Here is a 20,766-nt window from a genome sequence, read left to right as displayed (position 1 = left end):
AAATGTGCTAATTGTCTAATGGGCATGATATCTGGCACAGAGCCTGGTGATAGGGGTTGAAGTTGATGAACCGGTTGCCCAGATTGAGACTGATAAGGTTTTATTGTTTGATTTTTATAGTGTAGCTGGTTACTAGAACTGTTTTCATAATGGATCTTTGTTTCAGGTGACAATTCATGTAAATAGTCCTGAAGTTGGGATTATTTAAAAGGTCAGATGTAATCTTAATTTGGCTTCCGATAATTTTCTCCTATATAGTTGATTCTTCCTTCTTGCAGTTGATACAAAATTCAGTGCTTTTCGCCATTGACAGTTTGTAGCCAAGGAAGGTGATACTGTGACACCTGGGACTAAGGTTTCTGTGGTATCCAAGTCTTCTCCTAGTGGCACGCATGTTGTCCCATCAGATGATAAAGATGCTCGACCACGATCACCTCCTGCTGGTGCTCCCCAACCAACTCCTTCAACAGAGAAGATTGACAAACTGAGTGCTTAAAGAAGAAGGTTCAACCAAAGAAAAGCCTAAAGTAACCTCAGATGCAACCCCCAAAACCTCACCTTCAGAACCTCAGTTACCCCCTTAAGGAAAGGGAAAGAGTAAGTCTCTTGGGTTTGCCTATCAGAATTATGTTGTGACTGCAGATTGTGTCCAATTAAGACCTTGATATATTCTTCAATTGTTGTTAAAATACAGCTTCAGTCTTTTGAACTTTTCTGGTAAATATGCAAATTCTAGTACTTTTTAAGTCATGAACTCTATATTGTAGGACAAATCTGATGAAGCCTCAGTCTGAATATTAAGATACATTTTCGTCGATGACTCGCAACTTTATATTTTTGTGATTTCTGTGTACTCAGGCTGCTTTGTTTGTGGACTCCAAAACCAGCCAATCATCAATGCGGTCATCAATGGGGATCCGATGTTATATATAGAAACTGCATCCGAATCAGTACAGCTGTTGGCACAACCAAGGTATGTTGATTGATATCAGAGAGATTTGTAAACGATGGTGTTGTCACTTTTGACTGTATATGCATTGATGTGCGAAGTTTTCTGCCTTGTTGAATTCCTAGAACTCGAGTGTTCCATCAAGATTGAAGGGAATATGGTTGGGTGATCAATTCTTAAATTATTTTCAGGGCCTTGTGGTTCCACACATCAGGAATGGATAGAGAAAGAGATGAAGCAACCTTACAAAGAAGAAGATTCCTGAAGACGACTCCGTTGGAAATCCGACTGATATTGTCCCATTGTTTGCAAAGAAAGAGCTATCTTTCCATATCTTGTGACTCGACCTAACGTGGTGTCTTCCTCTTTTCTGTAATCTGCCATCTTAGGCTTGCACTCACTCCATAGTGTCTCGTCCGATGGTGTCCATTGCTCCGACTTATGATCAACCGTCTTCTTCTTGCGATACAGTAAGATGTGGTGAAAGACTCGTCAGCTACTTCTTCATTTATAGTCCCATACAATACGGATATCAATAGCAATAACAAAATCATGAGTTTTAATTATTTAAAATCGATTATATAGATCTTTTATGATCATTAAAAAAAATATATATATAATTATATATTTAATAAAATTTAATAGCAATGACCGATTTAAAAGAGCACAGTAGAAACCACACCATTCCAGAAATTAATTTGTAGCTACGGTTGACATTTGATTTATGGATATGGTTGTAGAACCGATCGTCTATCTCATCCATATAAGCTGTTTTCCAATCAATTCTGTGCTGATCTTTTCTAGGTTAAACATCTTTTACTCTGATTTTTTTTTTTTAAAGGGGTCAAACAAAGAGTACTTACTTCATCCAAAGAGTAACACATGGGTTTCGTGAACCACAGAGGTAGGTATTGATGCACTCACTACATGGGTTTGATGTAACTTGGATGATCCATCAAATGCGTGAAATCATATTTTAATTCTACAAGCAGGTTCAAGTAGGAAAGATAATAAAAAGACAACATCTGAACAAGTCATATCTCACCCTTATACATCAATCCTTTGCTCTTCTGCTTTTGCTGTGATGCTTGGATCTCTTTTCTGCCCCTTTTCTTTTTCCTAGTTTCTCTTCCCTTGGTCTCCTTTTCTTGGAATGGCATTTCCCTGAGCTACTTGTATGGCACACCCTAGTTTCTGTATCGGAATCATCACAAAGTGCACTGTCAAGCTTCAGAAAGCTTGGTTTCTCAGGGCCAAGAATACGGTTTTCCCATTCTTCCTTCACCCGCACATCATGACTTGGCGAGTGACCATCTTGATCAGAACATGTCTGTGAAAGAAATGGACCAGCTTCATCCATTCTTGAACCTACAGCACCTCTGCCCCGCTTCGCCCTGCATACAGTCATGAGAAATTGGTCAAAATGTGCCAGAAAGAGCAGAAACGCTGATTATGTACGTGCGAAGGCAAATGCTTCAGGTACCTATGCACCTAGGTACTACCATAAATATCTAGAATGCTCTTAACCATATTGAGGTTAACAACTACGAGGCCCACGGTAAAAACATTTATAACCTCGAGTGAAGAAACTCTTCAACATCTTCGTCTCTTAGACCGTCATCTTCATATGAGCAGCAGTCTTCTAGATCTTGTTTGCTTGTCGAGCATGAGATGGTGGTTTCCATGTTCTTCTTCTTCCTCGAACTAGAACCCGTATGTGGTGAATTGGTGTGATGCTTCTCACCCCTGCTTTTATGTCTGTGTTTATTTGATCTATCCTCAAGCTTAGCTTCCAACTCCAATTCCTTCTCCCGAGCTCGCCACATTTCAGTAACCTCAACAGTTCGATTTGCTGATGAAGAACAGAGGGCATCGATAAAATTAATGAAGATAAATGAAGCAAAGATATATTAGATCAAAGTAAACCTTCAGGTATTTCTTTGAAAATAAAATGGCAGTACATTGGCATATAAAAAATAGCACTTGCAGTTCCACTACATGGTTTGCTAAGTGGTTGGTCATGGTTTCTCAGAATCATGATTTTATTAGACACCAGTTGATTTTTTCTCCATGAAACTTTTCGGCCTAACAAGAACCAGTGACATCTTTTTTGGTATCATTTTCCTAGAAGACACTAGAAGCTCATATCTCAAGCACTAAAGGATAGTTTGCACCCTGCTGCAGTTCAAGAAGATAAAATGGGGTAATAGAAACATTGGACACTAATTCACAATTTAACTGAATGGACTTTATCAGTTTGCTACTGGAAGAATACATATATATATATATATGTTTCAATAATTTTACAATAATTTACAATATCCATGCTTGTTATCATTGTGCTTTGGTACAGGAAGTAACACCAGGGAAGTAAGAGGGCAGATGAGACAGCTGTGATCTGATTTGTAAAATAGGCTACGTGGTTTGGGTGACCTGGCTGATCTACTGTCTCCCAATTCCAGTGGGCTTAATATCACAGAAAAAGCATTCCGATCCCAACATCAAACACACTAAAACCCTTTTACAGACATGCTGTCCTTCGAGTCAGCTGCATATATGTATTGTCACATACATGCAATGCATGCAGATACCAATGATTTAAAAAACGTTAGGCGCCAAGGTCTCAAAATGCTCGAGGTGCTAGGTGATTGCTCAAGCAAAACGAGACATTATAAAATATTAAAATATAAATATATATATATAATATAATTGATAAATATAATTATATAAATAAAAATATGATATTAAATTAAAAATATCCAATAATAATTTTAAATAAACAAAGATTAGGAGTGTTAAAATTTAAATAGTATATTATCAATCTAGTAAATAGAGATTACTTTGTATAATAGTTAACAATCATTTGTTAATAGTATATTATTTACTGCTAACAATAATTAGAGGGGGAGAAAAGAACTATTAACAGTAGCAGAGGAGGATAAAAGTGTCACCGATAATGGAAAGCGGGGAAGGAGAAGGCAGGGGTGACAAAGGAAGCTTCGGATGACAATAGTAGCAACGGAGGATTCAGTTTAAGACAGCCGCTACAATGGAGGAAGTTGCAAACGACAATAGCAACGACAACGATGAAAGCTCCAGAGGGCATCTATTGGTGCCAGAGGAACCTACGATCCTCTCCGTCAACGGTGGAAGGAATTGCACACGGAACGACGACAGGAGGAAGCTACAAGCTCTTGCTAGGCCGTCGGACCCGTCCCTCGGTGAAAGAGGGCTCAATCTGCTACGTTTGCGATGGAAGCAGTGGTAGAAAGCATCGACGGTAGAGGCAGAAGTATGCTAGGGTCGACTTGGGGTTGCATGGGTGTGCAAGGGTGGCTTTTGCAAGTAAAATACTGGTTATTTGGTTCAATTGAACCAACTAACTACTGTTGAATAGACCAGACTAAAAAGTCTGGTTCGATTGCTTTATTTGAACCGAGCACTCGCTCGAGGCACCCGACGCTTGGGTTCAAGCGAGTGCCCAGGCGGCGCCTCATTGAAGCGCGCTGCCTGGTCCACCCACGAGACGCTCGGGCGTCGTCTCGCCTCGCTCGAGCGACTAAGTGAGCACCCGAGCGCCTATTTTAATCACTGGCAAACGCAACAACCATGCATGCATATCCATACACCCACATGCTAGCACATACATGAACTTTCATGTATAAAAGAATATCACAATGCACGAGGCTCACATTAGAAAGGTCTGAGGGTCAATGTACGCCGCCTTACTCTTGCAAACAAAAAGACTATTTTCATGGTCGAACCTTGGTTTCAGAAGTCGTAAAGAATCAACCTTGAAGTGACAACAAGGCTTGCCCACATGAATACAAATACACATACAATACACACTAGCAGCCAATTTGTGCCTCATGAAAGATACATGCCTATGCAAATTGCAAGATTAATTGCCTAAAATTATTTTCTGAAACTTCCATCATTAAGAATAAGAACATCAAAAACAAAACAACATCAAAAGACGTAATAAAAACAACCAACATGTATTCTCTATTTAACAAAAACAGCATGGAATCAAGAACTATTAATAAATGTATTCTACATGTTGCTAAACTTGGTTTTCTATTTATCAACCAACCTGTCATTTGAAATATTATATAGAATCCAATCCTTTTTTATTCTTCTCAAGGAAGAGGGTGGAGTTCGAGATGAAGTATAAGTTCTTAATGTTTGATAGATTTGTTCTGAGATAACTACTACAAAACTACAGTAGTGATAGGCTGATTCAAGAGTCACAATCTGGGTAATCAGTCAAATTCCAAATATCTTTCAGTTTAATAAGCCAAGTAAAATGCACCAGGAGATGATCCATTATATCAAAGGAACATGTCTCTTTGTGTTTGAAAGATATAGAGCCTATCCATCTAATAAGCTACTTTAATGTAGACTTTGACAGCTAATATAATTTATCAAGTAATTAAATATTCAATTAGCTCAAGCAAAAGAAGATTTGAATGTTTTAATTGATGTAAATTATTCCAATTAAAACTTGTATTTTGAAAATTTCCAGATCCTTCACTAATTCTATTTTTCCTTTTCTTTAAAATACTGTGATCAATGGTTTTATACACTTAACAAGAGTCTGTTCATTTTTAATAAAATTTACTAGCCTTGGGCCATGAAAAGGCAGCCATGAATATGACAACTCTTTCCTTCCCCAAAGATAAGATTATTATAAAGAATCGATTCAGTTAATACTTATTATGTTTAACTTGGACAAGTTTTGCAATAAACCGAAGCCATACATCAAATGTGGTCACCCAATATTGAAAATGAAAATCCAAATAGAAAGAAGCTATGCAACAAACCTTGCTGCACTCCAAGAACAGTAGCTGTCAAAAATCGTGAATTTGGTCGACCTCTAACATTAGGCTGGTGGAGATAAACATGAACGCCTTCTTTTTCAGCTTCCAAGCGCAATCTCCTGGCCTCTTCCATCAGTAAAGCAGCAAGCCGATTCTCAGTCTCCAGATCCATATCAGGCATTCAGGCTGTAGTACAATATCGTATTAGATATAAACAAAGCAGAGAATCCAAATAGAAAAAGTTAGCATTGAATGCAAAATAGAGCATTTAAAATTTTCAGCCAGCCAAAAATATATAAATATAAAAAAGCACATCAGAGTTGTCACAGCTAACATCATGGATTCATATGCTAGATTCATGAGAAGCAAGGTTGTCAAACTTTCCTACATAGGATTGTAAAAGGGGTCAACAAACTTGGATCGTAGGATCGAATTGTAAGATCCTACAATTTAGAAAAGAATAAATTTAAGATAATATATATACTTATATAAATTTATGAATATTTTTTGTTATGATTTAGTAACTCTCAAATATTGTTAAATTAATAATTGCATTTTTAATAAAGTGAATGCATAGTTTAATAATAATATCTCTTATTTGAATGAATAATAATTTTATTGTTTTGTGACTTTTTTTTTCAGGTTTACAAGGATTCAATTGGTCTCTCTACTCGAGAATGATACCAAAGAGTGTTTGTATATTGGTATTGGTGATGAGATTTCTATTGTAATAATCAAAGAACATTCTATTTATTAGCTTTGTTTTGGAGATATTCTGATTCTTGAGCTGTGACCTTGACCAAATGCTTCTTACATGACTGGAAAAAGGCACACAATAACCCTTTTTGGCAAATAAGAGGTGTTATATAAGCAATGCTCATTGCTGAAACCATGGTTGTCCAATTCGTGACCACTCATAAGATTACATGATCCTATGGCCCACATCGGGCATGGCATGTTGAGATGGTCCTTGAAATGGAAATATATTGATTTTATTGAGTGGACTCACAAGTCGGTCCGAGCTCACTATATTTCCGTTTCAAGGACCGGTCCAATGCACTAGGCCTGATTAGGACCAAAGGATCATATGATTTTACTGTCCTTATTACGAATGACAACCATGGTTGTCCATCACAACTTTTCAGGCTTGATATGAGTTCGCTTCACATGACACAATATTTTGTCTTGTCTTCAGCAACTCAAAGGTGTAAAGTTGGCCACTGTTGACATCAAGCTATAGAACTAACATCTAAGACTGTAATGTAGAATCCATTTGCAACTTTTAAGAAAAACATGGGGAACAAAGTAAGATTTCTCCATAGTCTTATAAAAAAAGAATCAAATTAGCTTACATCACAAACTAAATTTCTCATGATTCACAACCTATAAGACATTTACTACAGAATAATTCTTTTGATCTTAAAAACAAGTGCAGGAAACAACAATATTCATGATGTCAAACTTAACTTTCTAAAGGGTTCTTGACTAGGATATCAAAAGTGTTTGTATGAAGTCATTGTTCATACCATTAATTATGCTAGTCATTTAATATTACATCAAGTAAACAACTATACAAAAGGAAAAGCCCATTAAATGATGAATACATTGTTTGATCACTGGGGTTTAACAATTGATCCAACAACAAAGATCAAATTTAATCTCTACATAGCTAAATTTGGCATTTAGTGGTATGCAGTGTTCACAAATGCATTGATAAGGTTCCAAAATGCCTGAGGTGCCAGGAGTTTGCCCGAGCAAAGTAAGACATTCATCGATATAAAATTATAAACATATAATTAAGAAGAAAGACAATTATTAAAATAAAAATTAGTTAATACATGAGTTTCATGTCATCGTATATTCAAGATTTTACTATTAAGATATCAAAATACATTCATTTAATCATCTATAAGGCAGTGGAAATTGAAAAAAAATACCATTGACAATGACAATTTTAGTCTTTTAAACAGTTTATAAACTGGTATGAACAAAAATTAACCATTATTAACGATAATTAAAACTGATATTAAATTCAAAGTTTGCCGGATGGGGCCTGTCCGGGCGAGATAGAAGAGGAGAAGGGGAACCTGCCAGGAGAATCAAGATCGTCGGAGAAAGAGGCAGAGAGAGAGGAGTTGTGGAGGCTCGGCGAGGGGCGGCGGCTCTGCTGGGAAGAAGGGAGCTGTCGAGGTGGCTCGGCAAGGGGCGGGGAAGGCGGTGGAGAAAGAGGGAGAGGGGCGCGAGGAGGGGAAAAGAGGAGGGAGGGGGTAGAAGCACAGAGGAGGAGGAGGAGGGTAGGGGGCTGTCAGGGAGGCTCCGCTGGGGGCGGCCAGGAGGAGGAGGAGAAAGAGGGAGCGCAACAGCGGGAGGGAAGAAGACGAAGGGAAGGGGGAGGTGCAAACGCGCCGTCAGGAGGGGGACAGGCGAACCGTCGGCTGCCTTTGCACGCGGAGACAAAGGAGAGAGAGCAACGTCGATCTAGGGTTAAATCCATTCTCCTTCCATCCATATAACGATACGCGTTCCCAATTTACTCAATTCAGCACTCAACTCTCGCCCTTCTCAACATCTCCCGACTCCTCTCTCGTTCACAGCCCAGTTCAAGACCCGTAAACCTCGTCTTCACACCGTTCCGTCGATGAAACCCCAACCGATGCTCGAAACAGGCAAAGATTGGGCCACCGTGTTCGAACGACGAAAAGAAGAAATCGATCGAGATAAGGGAAGAGCCGAAAGAAGGAGAGTGGGAATCGCACCTGAATACGACGACGGGAGCGGAGGAGACGATCGCCTCGGCGTTCACGACTGCCGTTTCGGTGGCTTCGACGACCCTAATCACCCCTTTCTACTCGTCCGTAGAGCCGACGCTCGCCCATCCCACTTGGTGTAGAACCCGGCTCAGGCCGCTTCGACTTAAGGTCATGGGCCGAACCCAACACGCACCTATATAGTGAACCGTGGAAACCCAACACGCCACGTATTATTATAAACCCGACTCGTTCTCGAGTCCGGTTAACCGGACCCATTTTAAACCCGGTTCGAGAGCCTAGTCAGCCGCGGGGACGACCGAGTGGGACCTAACTGCAGTAGGAATTGACGAGTCAACGCAATGCGAACAATGACATCGAGGGAAACTTCACCGAGCGACTACCATTCGACAGACCCAAAAGCTTCCATGTACCTCTAATCTTGTTCCTATGACATTGCCCATCCCATCAGCAGCGCTGTGATGTGGGAAACTTAGAACACTGGTTCATCAGATCAAACAACATGTAGATTTTCCTGGCTTTCTCATCCTTCACTTCTGCATCGATTTGAGGTGAAGAACTGCATCAGCAGCAGAGACAAGCGTAGCTAATTACGTGTGGTGAGGCAAAGATAGCATGGCTGGTTCTGTTGCTCCATCCCTGTCTTAATTGTCTGAGAAAAATACATGCCTGGTAATTAAGTGTGGTGAGGAAAGATCGCATCTCCAATCCAAATGAAGAACATAACAAAGAGACTAGTAAGACTGCAATGTCCTGCAACCATGCCAGGCACATGGAAAGAACTCCATCAGTTTCTGATGAGGAGAGACCAAAAGCCAACTGCTAGATGGTAAGAAAAGCTTATCATCCTCTAAGAGCCACAGTGCAGGTAAGCAGTGGATGGAATCATGAGTTCAATGGCAGGTGCTGCAAGAGAAGGCAAAAATTGGAGCTTTCTTCTACACACACCAAAGCTGATGTGTGACAATACTAAGAGAAAAGCAATCCATGTTTGAGGCTGCATGTGTTGATTGCCATGGTGGGTGTCACAAGAACATAGAGAGTGAAGTTACAGACAATTTCGAAAGAAGGTAATCTCATTTCCTTTATTTGAGTTAAATGGATATCAACAGGCAAGACAATAGATCCAAGGAAATGAAATCCATATTCTGAAACTGTACAAGAAGAGTTATAAAAGCTTCATACTTTCGACACAAAAGATATAAAACTACTAAGTGAAAGCAAATCCAAGAAGAAAAAACCGAAATGCCGATGACTGTTAATCTTTTTCATCTACCATTAAAGAGAGAAAACAGCTACAAAGATTACATAAGAGCAAATCCACAAACTCGGGCTTCAATCTACAAAGCCAACCAAGCTAAACAGAGTATTGACAAGTAACACTTTCTCAATGTTAAAACAAACAAAACATCAGACGGACTTACAAACATAGGGCTGTTGTGTCTGATACTACAATGTCCAAACAAAATCTGGTGCATCATTTCTCGGCCCAGCAACAGTTCGATAAACATAAATCTTCTCCAACTTGTGGAGATCACTAAGATTTTCTTCAAACTCATAGGTTTCTTCATTTTCATTTATGATCTCCACGTTCAGCCTTGGCATCTTTGCCGCAAGAGCCTTGCAACCTCCCAGGGTGATGTCGCAGGACGACATCCAAAGGGATCGCATTGTTTCATATTTTGCCACATTTTTCAAGAGCGCAATATCGCCAAACGGGCAATCCCTTATTTCAAGTTTCCTGAGATTTTTGCATCCATTGAGCACGTAAATCATCCCCTTATCACTATCACCAGCAAATGCAATTGACAGCATCTCGAGACGTTCTGCGTACATGCCAATGTACAAGAAAACCTGATCTGTTAAACGACCTGACAACGACAACCTTCTGAGGTTTTTACATGAACGCACGATTGCACCAAAACCTTCATCAAGTGGCTGATTAGTGACAGGGTCTGGCTTTCCAGGATCAAGGATGCATAATCTGAATCGTGTGAAATGTGGGCAATTTTTTGCGATGGTTATCAGTGCAGCATTTGTCATTTGGTAGCAAAAGTAAAGCAATGAGTTAAGTTTAGGACATCCTGAAGATACAGCAAGCAAACCTTCTTCAGTCACAGAAGTAGTTCCAGCACCATAGATGTCGCACGGAAATACCCGCAACTCCTGCAACTCTTTACAAGTGGAGGCCACAACGGCTAATCCTTTATCCCCTATGCTATCCAACACCTGTGAAATGATCGGCCTATAGTTAGCATATGTTTCAGAGAGAAATTTCCATCATCTCAAAAATGAATTGACAAAATCTCACCCAGAGCTTTTGAAGCTTAAAACAAAGGCAAATTATCTTGATAAGGTCATCACCCTGAATTGCAGGAGCGTAGCTCAAGTTAAGAACAGTCAAGCTTGTGCAGACAGGATAGACTGCTCTAAGGCAGCAAGGAGAAGCATCCCAGAACCCTGACAAGTTCCTCAATGACTTGAATTTGGGGAAGGAATTCATGAGCGTGTGATAAACATCGGTTCGGTGGTCAACTGCAAAAGATCCAGTTCCAAGGTCGACCAAGTGAGATGCCCGAGCAAGGATCTTGTTTAGTGACTCCACAGATACTGAAGGGCTAAGCTTCAAGCTCCTGAGATTTGGGCACCTAGCAACTAGCCTCTCCAGAGCACCTCCATTGACCTCCCCTTTAAGGCAACCAAAGTTTAGGGAGACCAGAGAAGTACAGGAATCAGGGAAGAAGCTGAGCCATTGGCACCCATGGTCTTCCACCTCATTTTCCTGTAAATCCAACTCCCTCAGACCTCTGATAAGCAGCAACAAAGCAAAAAACAAAAGAAAATGTTACCACCTTTAAGGATGCACTTTAATCAAATGGAAAGGCTAAATTTACTTCATAGTCACAAGAATTTAAGCCTAACACGTTGGCAGGTGATCACTTGCATATGCATTAACACATCTCAGGCTCACAAATGCAGCCGATTTGGATTCAAGGGAGCAAAGAAAGCAACTAATAATCAATTTAAATGCCTAAACAGCAACGGATAATCCAGATAAATTTCTGCATGAAGCCAAGACGAAAGCTTAGCAGCACAATATAGAAAAGCTCAGCAAAAATACCGCTGCTTGAGAAAATGAATCCTTCAAATTCAACTCAACCAAAACACAGCAACGGGCTTATAAACCTTAGTATAGATGGAGATGCATCTGCAAAACATAGTAAAGATTCAACCTTGAACTACAGCAGCTGATAACATACAATCCCGAAGAACAATTCCAGCAGAGAGTACACTTTCGAGATATGCTTGTTAAGGTAGACATTCGAATGAAACGAAGTCAAACACAGATAGGCAGCTCACCTGCAATATGTGGCAATCGCAGCAAGCCCATCCGTACTAAATCCTTCACAGCTAATGAGAACAAGTGACTTGAAGTTGGGAAAGGAGCGCGCAAGGAGCTCAAGGCCATCATCGTTGACCACCATTCTCTTCAGCCGCAGCTCCTCCAGACCAGGACAGAGACGCGCCGCGGCTACAATCCAGGGGAGAGCGAAGCCGCCCCAATCGTAGGGAACCAAGTTGAAGTCAGCGAAATGGGGCTTCCCCTTGACGCTCAGCGACTTTATCCCGGGGAACCTCGCCATCACTCGCTCGGGTCGGATGGCATAGCAGTTGCCAACAAACACAGTCCGGCGGCTGAGCCGCTCCACCTGATACCACGCCTTGCACACCGTCGACACCGTGTTCCGGTCGCGGTGTGACCCGACGAAGTCGAATATGTGCTCCACCACCTCCTCCGGGAAGTAAGTCATGGCTGAAGACTTCAACTAACGCAATCCTTCCTCACTTCACCTTCCCCATTACGGAAGAACAAGAAACCGAAGAGATTTGGAGATAAACACTACCATAACTAGCGGAAACACTATAAACGAAGCAACAAAGCTTCCACCTTTTCACTGCCGATCCCCTTGACCACAATTTAACTTGGAAGCAAGCTCGGATCTACCCAAAAATGACAGAAAGGACAGTCCTTTCTTGAACAAACACATAGAAGATAAGTTTAGAGGGCGCTAAATCAAGCAAAAAACACTCTTTATTTTTCGCACTCAAAATCACATCGGATAGAAACAAGGAGAAGATTTGGGGGGAAAACTCACTCAAATCACATGGAAAAACCCCAAAAGAAGAGAAAATCTAACGAATCATGAAAGAACAACACATGGAAAAACACCCAGCAACAAGTCTAAACTACTACGTAAAGGATAAAACCTAGACAGAGATCTAAAGAATGATGCAAAGGAAGAGGACAACTTCCGCTTCTCTTCTCTTTTCGTCTCATTTTTTCTCGCTTTGCACGCTCCTTTAACCGGAGTGGAGAATCCGACGGTCAATATGTTTTGTCAGATTCCGTGGACAAGTACAAACCGTTCGATCTCGGTCTCCGGCCCTTCACCCACCGCTAGCGGATAAGGAGAGAAAGGAAAAAGATTAATGAAATTTAAAATATAAAAATTACTATATTATTGTTTTTTTTTATTTTTAATGATTAGGCGTGTCAGCGAAAAATAATTATTTAAATGGGTTTCTATTATTTTGAGGAGCGAATATTTCGGAGGGGGTGCAGCAGAATGGACGGCAGTAATCCGTTGTACCTGGTGATAACGAGAGATCGGACGGTGGAGATGCGCGCCATCCCTCTCTACGATCCCTGCTGTCCTGGCAATAATTCCCCACTAATTGACCCAACGGTCACGTGGCAGACGTCGACGGTGCGTGATGTGACGCGCAGGGCGCCTGATGGACGGGTGCTGATTGCTGGTGGGAAGCGGACGAGTTGGTGGGGCCACCGGCCTTGTCGTTTGGCGAGGAGGAGTGAGCGTATGGGTGGGTCTGCCACCGGTGCCGTCTCGTCGGCAGCCGCAACGTGAGCGAGCGTACCCACGGTCACACCCACCGTGTGGTAGTGGTGGGGCCAACTAGTGGCATGGGCGGTGATTGGGTCGTGCCGTGGCTCCATTTCTGGTTGTGGTTTGGGCTGATAAGACGTGCACTCCATAGAAAATAGGGCGAATTTTCGGATTTTTGGAAAGTATTCTCATTTTCAAAAAAAATTAATAATATTTTTATTTAATATCTGAAATATTTTGATCTAACAGTCAGATACTTATCCTTTTTTTTTATATAGATCGATCTATATGATAAATTGATTTAATTACAATATTTTTTATATTAAATTATAATATTTTTAATACTAAAAATTATAACTAGACAAGTTCAACTTATCCATAATAAAAGTGAGAGAAAACAAATAGATGATTGAGGGTATTTTAGGTATTATATATAAAAAAAAGAATGTTATTAAAAAAATTGAAAATGGACACTTTTCAGAAAAAAAAAAAAAAGAGAACCCACTCTAGAAATATTATTACATTTTATGCATGAAAAGTATGATTAGATGTTCAATTAAAAGATGATGGAGAGTGAGTGTGAAAGGCATTGCATTGCAGCACTGAAAACACCCATTTGCTACAATTGCTAAGAGCAAGAAACAAGTGAAGGAGAATGTGATATCATTTGCACTACCAAAACATTGAGTCTGATGAACTATTGCTTCCACTGACATGGAAGAGTTTGGGAATCCCATCTTTGTTCATCTTGGTCTTATCTTTTAGTGCAGTGCAATGCAATGCAGAGGAGCAGTGAGTTGCAGGCTTTAGCTTTTGGAGATTTTTCTTTTGCTGATGTGAGTGAAGTCAAAAGGGGCTTTATGACCTCTGGGAGTCTCTAAATACTGTCTTTCATAACTTCCAAGGTATTGAAGGAGAGCTTTTCATATTCCTGTGCAAGAAAGTCATCAAAAATCTTCAACCAATGTCCCAAATTCCAAATAATAATAATAATAATAATAATTTTGCCATATTCTATGTTTTGTTTCTCTCTATAGTTCTTATCATTGTTGCTGCATCTATATTGTACATGAAGTATTTTGTATAATAAAAATATATGCATTAGAGTTCTTTTAGAAAAAAACTCCCTTTTTAAAATCAATTATTAAAAAATTACTATATACTATTTAATAATCTTAAAATATATTGCATGTGTGATGAGCAAAATAATAAGCTTCATTATGTTAGAAAGGCATAAACACATGACATATATAACCATTGGAAGTGTATGTCATGATTTAGTATTATATATATATATATATATATATATATATATATATATATATAATCTGTGCAAAAAAACTATAAATTGTGGTTCTCCAAAGACAGTCGGGACTGAATTATTAGATGATTATCTATCTTTAAAAATAAGTTAAATATTTGATGTAAATAAAAATATTTACATCGATTGTCTGATGTCATATGGATCTTGATTCGATGAAAATATTTTTTAATACAAAAAATTATGTATTATTATAGTTAGAACACATTTTCGCTTCAAGTATCAGAGGAACTTTCATCGAATATGATTCTACAATTAGTTTAATTATACAAAGTGCATTTGACCCTCGATTTGTATTTCAAATATGAATCGATATTTGAGAATTTGTCTTCAAATCACATCAAGATTGAATGGTGGATTGAAAATATTGAGTTGCTAATGTCAATATTTATAGGATGATAATATATATTTTTTAAAATTTTTAAATTTTTTTTTATGATTTTATTTAAAATTGTAATATTATCAAATGATTTAGTAAAAAAATAATATGATTTATATTTTCTATTTTATATTTACTTATTAATTTAAATAAAAATATATTTATTTTTAGAATAAATAATAAACATATTAAAAGAATAAATTTATCACAAAAAATATTTAATATATTCAAAATATAATTTTATCAAACAACACCTATTATATTTATTACAATATAATTTTCATTTAGTGTTTATCAAACACTTAAAATATATAATCGATATTTTCTCCCAACTACATATTAACAATATAAATATATAATCGAACGCAGCAACAATCATCACTCAACTCATAGAAAGAACACATCAGGAAAACAAAACCACTTCCGATTTCTAGAAAGTTCCTCCGTCCAAGCAACCACCTCTGTCCTTAGGGTCGACGTGAAGCCTCAGTGGTTGCAAGAGTCAACCAAGTGTTCCCTGTCTTTAAGACGGCCGGTTCCAAAGTCAACCTTTCCATCCTAATGCTTCGGTAGATTGCAACTCAACTGATTAATCACTGCTTCACGTCCAAATGATGTTTGGTTTCTTAATTCAACCGAGAATTATCGTTTAATACAAAATTAATGATCGGAAAGGATCTTGCAGTCATCGAGAGAGACGATTGACCAAATGACATGGTTGACCGAGACCGGTTCGTGCAGGATTGGATCTTGAAAGGCGGCTTCGTTGGTTTACGTGCCGGCTTTGACCAAGTCGGGCGTATTGAATAGGTTAGATGAGATGCAGCATTGGATTTGACTGATGGAACCACTGACCTGCTTCGTAGCGTTGACTTACTCGAGTTCGACACCGTTGGGTCAACTCCTACGAGCTGAAAGTTTACTGCAGCCAGACGAGAACAAAAGAAAGACGGTCAATTGTTGTGGTAGGTTTGAAGAGTATTCTCCCGCTTCACCTGTCAACAACACCGTTCTCTCTCTCTCTCTTTCTCTCTTCTTACCGTCCACCCTACGTTTCAACGCGCGCTTTCTCCCTCTCTCTCTAAAATCCACGACGCCATTGATGACCGTACGCTCAATATAAACCGCACCGCCTCGCGCTCCACATCCCCGCATCGCCTTTGTCGCACCATCGAATCTCTGGTTCGCGCTCTCTTGTGAAGTCACTGCCGGATTTGGGAGCCGAACACCGGCGTTGGAAGGATGGTGAGACTACCGTACCTGACCGCGCTCACCACCCTCTTCAGTTACGGCCTCCTCTTCGCGTTCGGCCAGTTGAGAGATTTCTTTCGGAAGCTCATCGATTGGTCCAAATCCAAGGGCAAGGACCTCAAGGTCTGTTCTTTGATCCATGACCCCCTTGTTTCGCAGCCCATTGCTGCGGTCTTGCCCTTTTTTTCTTTTGATCTTACGTTGGGTTAATTGGGAATCCGGTTCGTTTTATTTTTGTGACAGGGGTATGCCCCCATCTGCTTAGGGCTCGAAGATTTCTACACCCGCCGGCTCTATCTCCGGATTCAGGTTTGTCCTTTCGGTTTCTCTTTCAATTCCTGAGTGTTCTTTCCTCTTCAAAACTTCGATTTGGGACGTTCTAGGGTTAAATGTTACATTGGATATTCTGGCAAACATTTCCATGCTCACTTGATTTCCTGATAATATAATACTTGCTGAGGGAAAACGAATTTAAGAACTGCTGAAAGCGCTAGGGTTTCATTTGCACGTTGCAGCAGTAAACTGCATTCCATGATGAAATTAATGACGGAAACAAATGGTAATTTTTGTTTCACCGCTAAAATTTGATAACTTTAGCATAAATATTTAAGAACGTAAAGAAAACACCTGAGAAAGCTTGATTGTTTTTCGAACTATATTGAAGATGATAGGATCTTGTTGTAACCTAGCCGCATGGTTTGTGAAGGAGATAAGTCTAAGTAGTTGACTAAATAAAGCCTATCTTGTCTAACAACACTTGCTTTAGAGTTTTGGCACCAACTTAACATGACCAGAACAGTTTATCTGTATCTATGTTCCAACTTTTACTTATTTTGACTTTCATTATAAGTAGCTACGAAAGCAAACTAGCAAGACATAGTGCTTCATTTCAATATGAGATGACACACTCCTGAGTTACATGAGATTTTTTGCAAGCGTGCTGCAATCTTTACAATATAGGCAACATAAACATTCTTTAAATTTTAGCTTACTATGTGAATTTTGACATCCAGTATTTTGAATTAACCTCGTGTCCATCAACCAAGCTCATTACATGTTTTGAAGGATCCAAGTGTAAGAATTATCTTGCATCGAGTCATTGTTTCTTTTTCTATGAGTGTTGTTCCTGATCTACTCTATCGAGGCTTTTAAGCCGGACGATATAAGCAAACTAGGATATCCAGTCTCCTATATTAGCCACCTCAAAACAAGGTTGATCTGCTGCAAATGAGTTGTTCATGCACATCATTTAATCAGCATGTCCTACTAAGGTTTTTGTTGGTAAGCTGCTAGTCTTTGAACAATTTGTTGATACCATTCTAATTTGGCAGGATTGTTTTAGCCGACCAATTGCGAGTGCACCAGATGCTTGGATCGATGTAGTTGAGCGTTACTCTAATGACCATAACAAGACGCTACAGTAAGTATTTTAATAGGTTTTTGAACTGTCAGAGACATGCAAGCTATTGTTATATAGAAAGCAGAGGTGGACCATGCATCTTATCTGAAACATACAGCATTTAGTCTCTCTTCTAAGGATATGGGAACTACAAATCCTTTTCTGAAAATAACATATATGAGCAGACTTACAATTTGCTTCTATTAGCAAGCATTTGAAAAGCTTTTTTGTAATTGAAATAGAAATGTGTTAAGATTTGATTATTTTTGTTACCTGATGCAGCCGGACCTCAAATACTACCAAGTGCCTAAATCTGGGATCATACAACTACCTTGGATTTGCAGCAGCAGATGAATACTGTACACCCCTTGTTATCGAGTCTCTGAAGAAATACTCAGCCAGTACCTGCAGCGTTCGTGTCGATGGCGGTAAGAATATTCTGCAGGTTATGTCAATTAGAAAAAACAAATATTTAAAAGTTTGGATTAATTTTATTATGCTTTGTTTGATTCCAGGGACGACAAACCTTCACACCGAGCTGGAGGAACTAGTTGCAAGATTTGTGGGAAAACCAGCTGCTATACTTTTTGGTATGGGTTATGTGACAAACTCTGCAATTATTCCCGCTCTGGTAGGGAAGGTATGTCTAATTCCTTGAGTAACCAGATGGTTAAAAGCACTGGACTTGCAGTGATGAGATTCATATAGATTTTGCTATCCCACTAACACCAATCATGGCCATTCTCAGGGGGGACTGATCATTAGTGATTCTTTGAACCATAACTCTATTGTCAATGGTGCCCGAGGATCTGGTGCATCAGTACGCGTTTTCCAGCACAATAGTAAGTTTAAAACGGTCAAATGTTATATTACCTCATTTTTCCTTGCTCTTAACTTACTTTTAAATGTTGTCTAGGCCCCTCACATTTGGAAGAGGTGCTGAGAGAGCAGATAGCTGAGGGTCAGCCGCGGACGCATAGACCCTGGAAAAAGATAATTGTTATTGTTGAGGGCATCTATAGCATGGAAGGAGAACTCTGCAATCTTCCTGAAATCATAGCAGTCTGCAAAAAATATAAGGTTTGATGTGTTACATGCTAATATTAGTTTCTGGTCTTTAATTCATATGCATCTCGAGAGAAACAGATACGAGAAGCGGATTTCTTTGCTTAAGCATTAGAAAGACTAAACTAATGGTTAAGAGATCAAAAAACAAATTAAACAACGCTGAACAAACTTTTGTATGGAAACAGGCATACACCTACTTGGATGAGGCTCACAGCATTGGTGCTGTTGGAAAATCAGGCAGAGGTGTGTGTGAACTCCTAGGAGTCGATACAGCTGACGTGGACATCATGATGGGAACATTTACAAAATCATTTGGATCTTGTGGGGGCTACATTGCAGCATCAAAGGTAATCTTCTTGTTGGACCAAATTTCACAGAATCACAGATGGAGTCGGGCCAGATTATAATGTAGTTCCTAAATCCTTATGTCTTATGCAGGAAATCATTCAGTATCTGAAGCACACTTGTCCTGCTCATCTGTATGCTACTTCCATGTCACCACCTGCTGTGCAGCAAGTTATATCTGCAATTAAGGTTATCCTTGGTGAAGATGGTTCAAATAGAGGTACTTAATTTTATCACATGTGATGAATATATATATATATATATATATATATAATTTTGTTACAGGCATCTTTTTTTACATTTATTGAAGCATAAAAAATTCTTACATGCGGTTTGTACGACCATACCAGGAGCTCAGAAACTTGCAAGCATCCGTCAAAATAGCAACTTCTTCAGGTCAGAACTTCAGAAAATGGGATTTGAGGTTCTTGGTGATAATGATTCTCCAGTAATGCCAATAATGCTTTACAACCCAGCTAAGATCCCAGCATTTTCAAGGGAATGCCTTAGACGGAATGTAAGTGTCATGCGATTTCTTGATGGTTTAATCATGATTGATAGTGGTATACTCAAACTTCAGTATGTGATTTTTTTCTTCGATGAGTTGTATATATATGTTGTGCTTGTGCTTGTGTCGTTCCCAATACTTTAAAGCTATGTTTTCATCAAGGATATGTTGACACATGGAGTTAGTTCTTCAGGTAGAAATATCAGTTGAATGCACAATTAGATGCCCATATGGGCATTAAGGTGGTTTTGCATGCAACAGTTGCAACTTTAATATCATTTACTAGAGGGAATTAGCCTTTAAGCACCTGTAGTATTCTATGTTCAAATTTTCTTGCTCTTTTTCATGGCATTAGTTATAAATTGCCCCTTTTTTCCTTTCAACTGGTGGATAACAATTATTCCGACAACATTGTAGGTTGCGGTTGTGACCGTTGCATTCCCTGCAACACCTCTTCTTCTTGCAAGAGCTCGAATCTGCATATCTGCTTCACACACCAGAGAAGACCTGATGAAAGGGCTGGATGTAAGCAAATATCATACACAATCTTCCTTCGAATGATCAAATTTCTTGAATAAATAGTTGCCTCTGTTATATTCATATCTTCGTTATGCAACTCCAGGTTATCAGCAAAGTTGGAGACCTTGTGGGCATCAAGTACTTCCCTGCAGAACCTCCCAAGCATGTGGAGCAGGACAAGAAGACACTGTAGTAGAAGAAGACTCAGTTGTTGATCCACTGGAAATCATGCCACCGGCGACATCTTGGGTCGCATCAACCTTGTGCCTTGTCCAATTTTCTTTAAAGTGGGTCTACTTCTTGGGTTGTTTTCCGGAAGTTGAGTTTATTTGTCCAGCTGAAATTGCTTGTTTGAGTCTCTAATATGATCCATGTACAGGTTTAGTAAGTTGAGTGTGTTGTTTTTCTTATGATGTGGTCAATATCATCTCAATTTTTTGATGTAATAGTCTAGTAATCTAAGCTACAGATTATTTTCAATGTACTCTAATAAAAAATTGGTGGAATTCAAACATATATATTTCGACCCGAA

The 20,766-nt window shown here is 39.2% G+C and overlaps 3 protein-coding genes across 3 annotated transcripts; 1 reads left to right on the top strand and 2 right to left on the bottom strand.

The window, feature by feature from the left end:
• Positions 1-1,881: 1,881 nt before the first annotated feature.
• LOC135640497 (uncharacterized) lies at positions 1,882-8,670 on the bottom strand. The gene is made up of 4 exons (XM_065154972.1): positions 8,526-8,670; positions 5,773-5,955; positions 2,525-2,801; positions 1,882-2,343 (listed from the first exon to the last, which is right to left on the bottom strand). The coding sequence occupies exons 2-4, from the start codon at positions 5,948-5,950 to the stop codon at positions 2,004-2,006; spliced, it is 795 nt and encodes a 264-aa protein (XP_065011044.1). The 5' UTR covers positions 5,951-5,955; positions 8,526-8,670; the 3' UTR covers positions 1,882-2,003.
• A 1,119-nt stretch (positions 8,671-9,789) lies between these two features.
• LOC103987983 (transport inhibitor response 1-like protein Os04g0395600) lies at positions 9,790-12,876 on the bottom strand. The gene is made up of 3 exons (XM_009406471.3): positions 11,898-12,876; positions 10,849-11,344; positions 9,790-10,766 (listed from the first exon to the last, which is right to left on the bottom strand). The coding sequence occupies exons 1-3, from the start codon at positions 12,347-12,349 to the stop codon at positions 9,987-9,989; spliced, it is 1,728 nt and encodes a 575-aa protein (XP_009404746.2). The 5' UTR covers positions 12,350-12,876; the 3' UTR covers positions 9,790-9,986.
• Positions 12,877-16,231: 3,355 nt separating this feature from the next.
• On the top strand, positions 16,232-20,766 carry LOC103987982 (long chain base biosynthesis protein 2a). Its single transcript, XM_009406470.3, has 12 exons — positions 16,232-16,518; positions 16,639-16,704; positions 17,727-17,815; positions 18,077-18,222; positions 18,310-18,434; positions 18,543-18,636; positions 18,711-18,874; positions 19,048-19,209; positions 19,301-19,427; positions 19,558-19,724; positions 20,133-20,240; positions 20,338-20,766. The coding sequence occupies exons 1-12, from the start codon at positions 16,387-16,389 to the stop codon at positions 20,425-20,427; spliced, it is 1,470 nt and encodes a 489-aa protein (XP_009404745.2). The 5' UTR covers positions 16,232-16,386; the 3' UTR covers positions 20,428-20,766.

The sequence above is a fragment of the Musa acuminata genome, chromosome BXJ3-6 (genome assembly GCF_036884655.1).
Source record: "Musa acuminata AAA Group cultivar baxijiao chromosome BXJ3-6, Cavendish_Baxijiao_AAA, whole genome shotgun sequence".
Classification (NCBI taxonomy): Eukaryota; Viridiplantae; Streptophyta; class Magnoliopsida; order Zingiberales; family Musaceae; genus Musa; species Musa acuminata.
The sequence above is the reverse complement of the archived record's forward strand: the minus strand, read 5'-3'. Positions and strand labels throughout refer to the sequence as shown.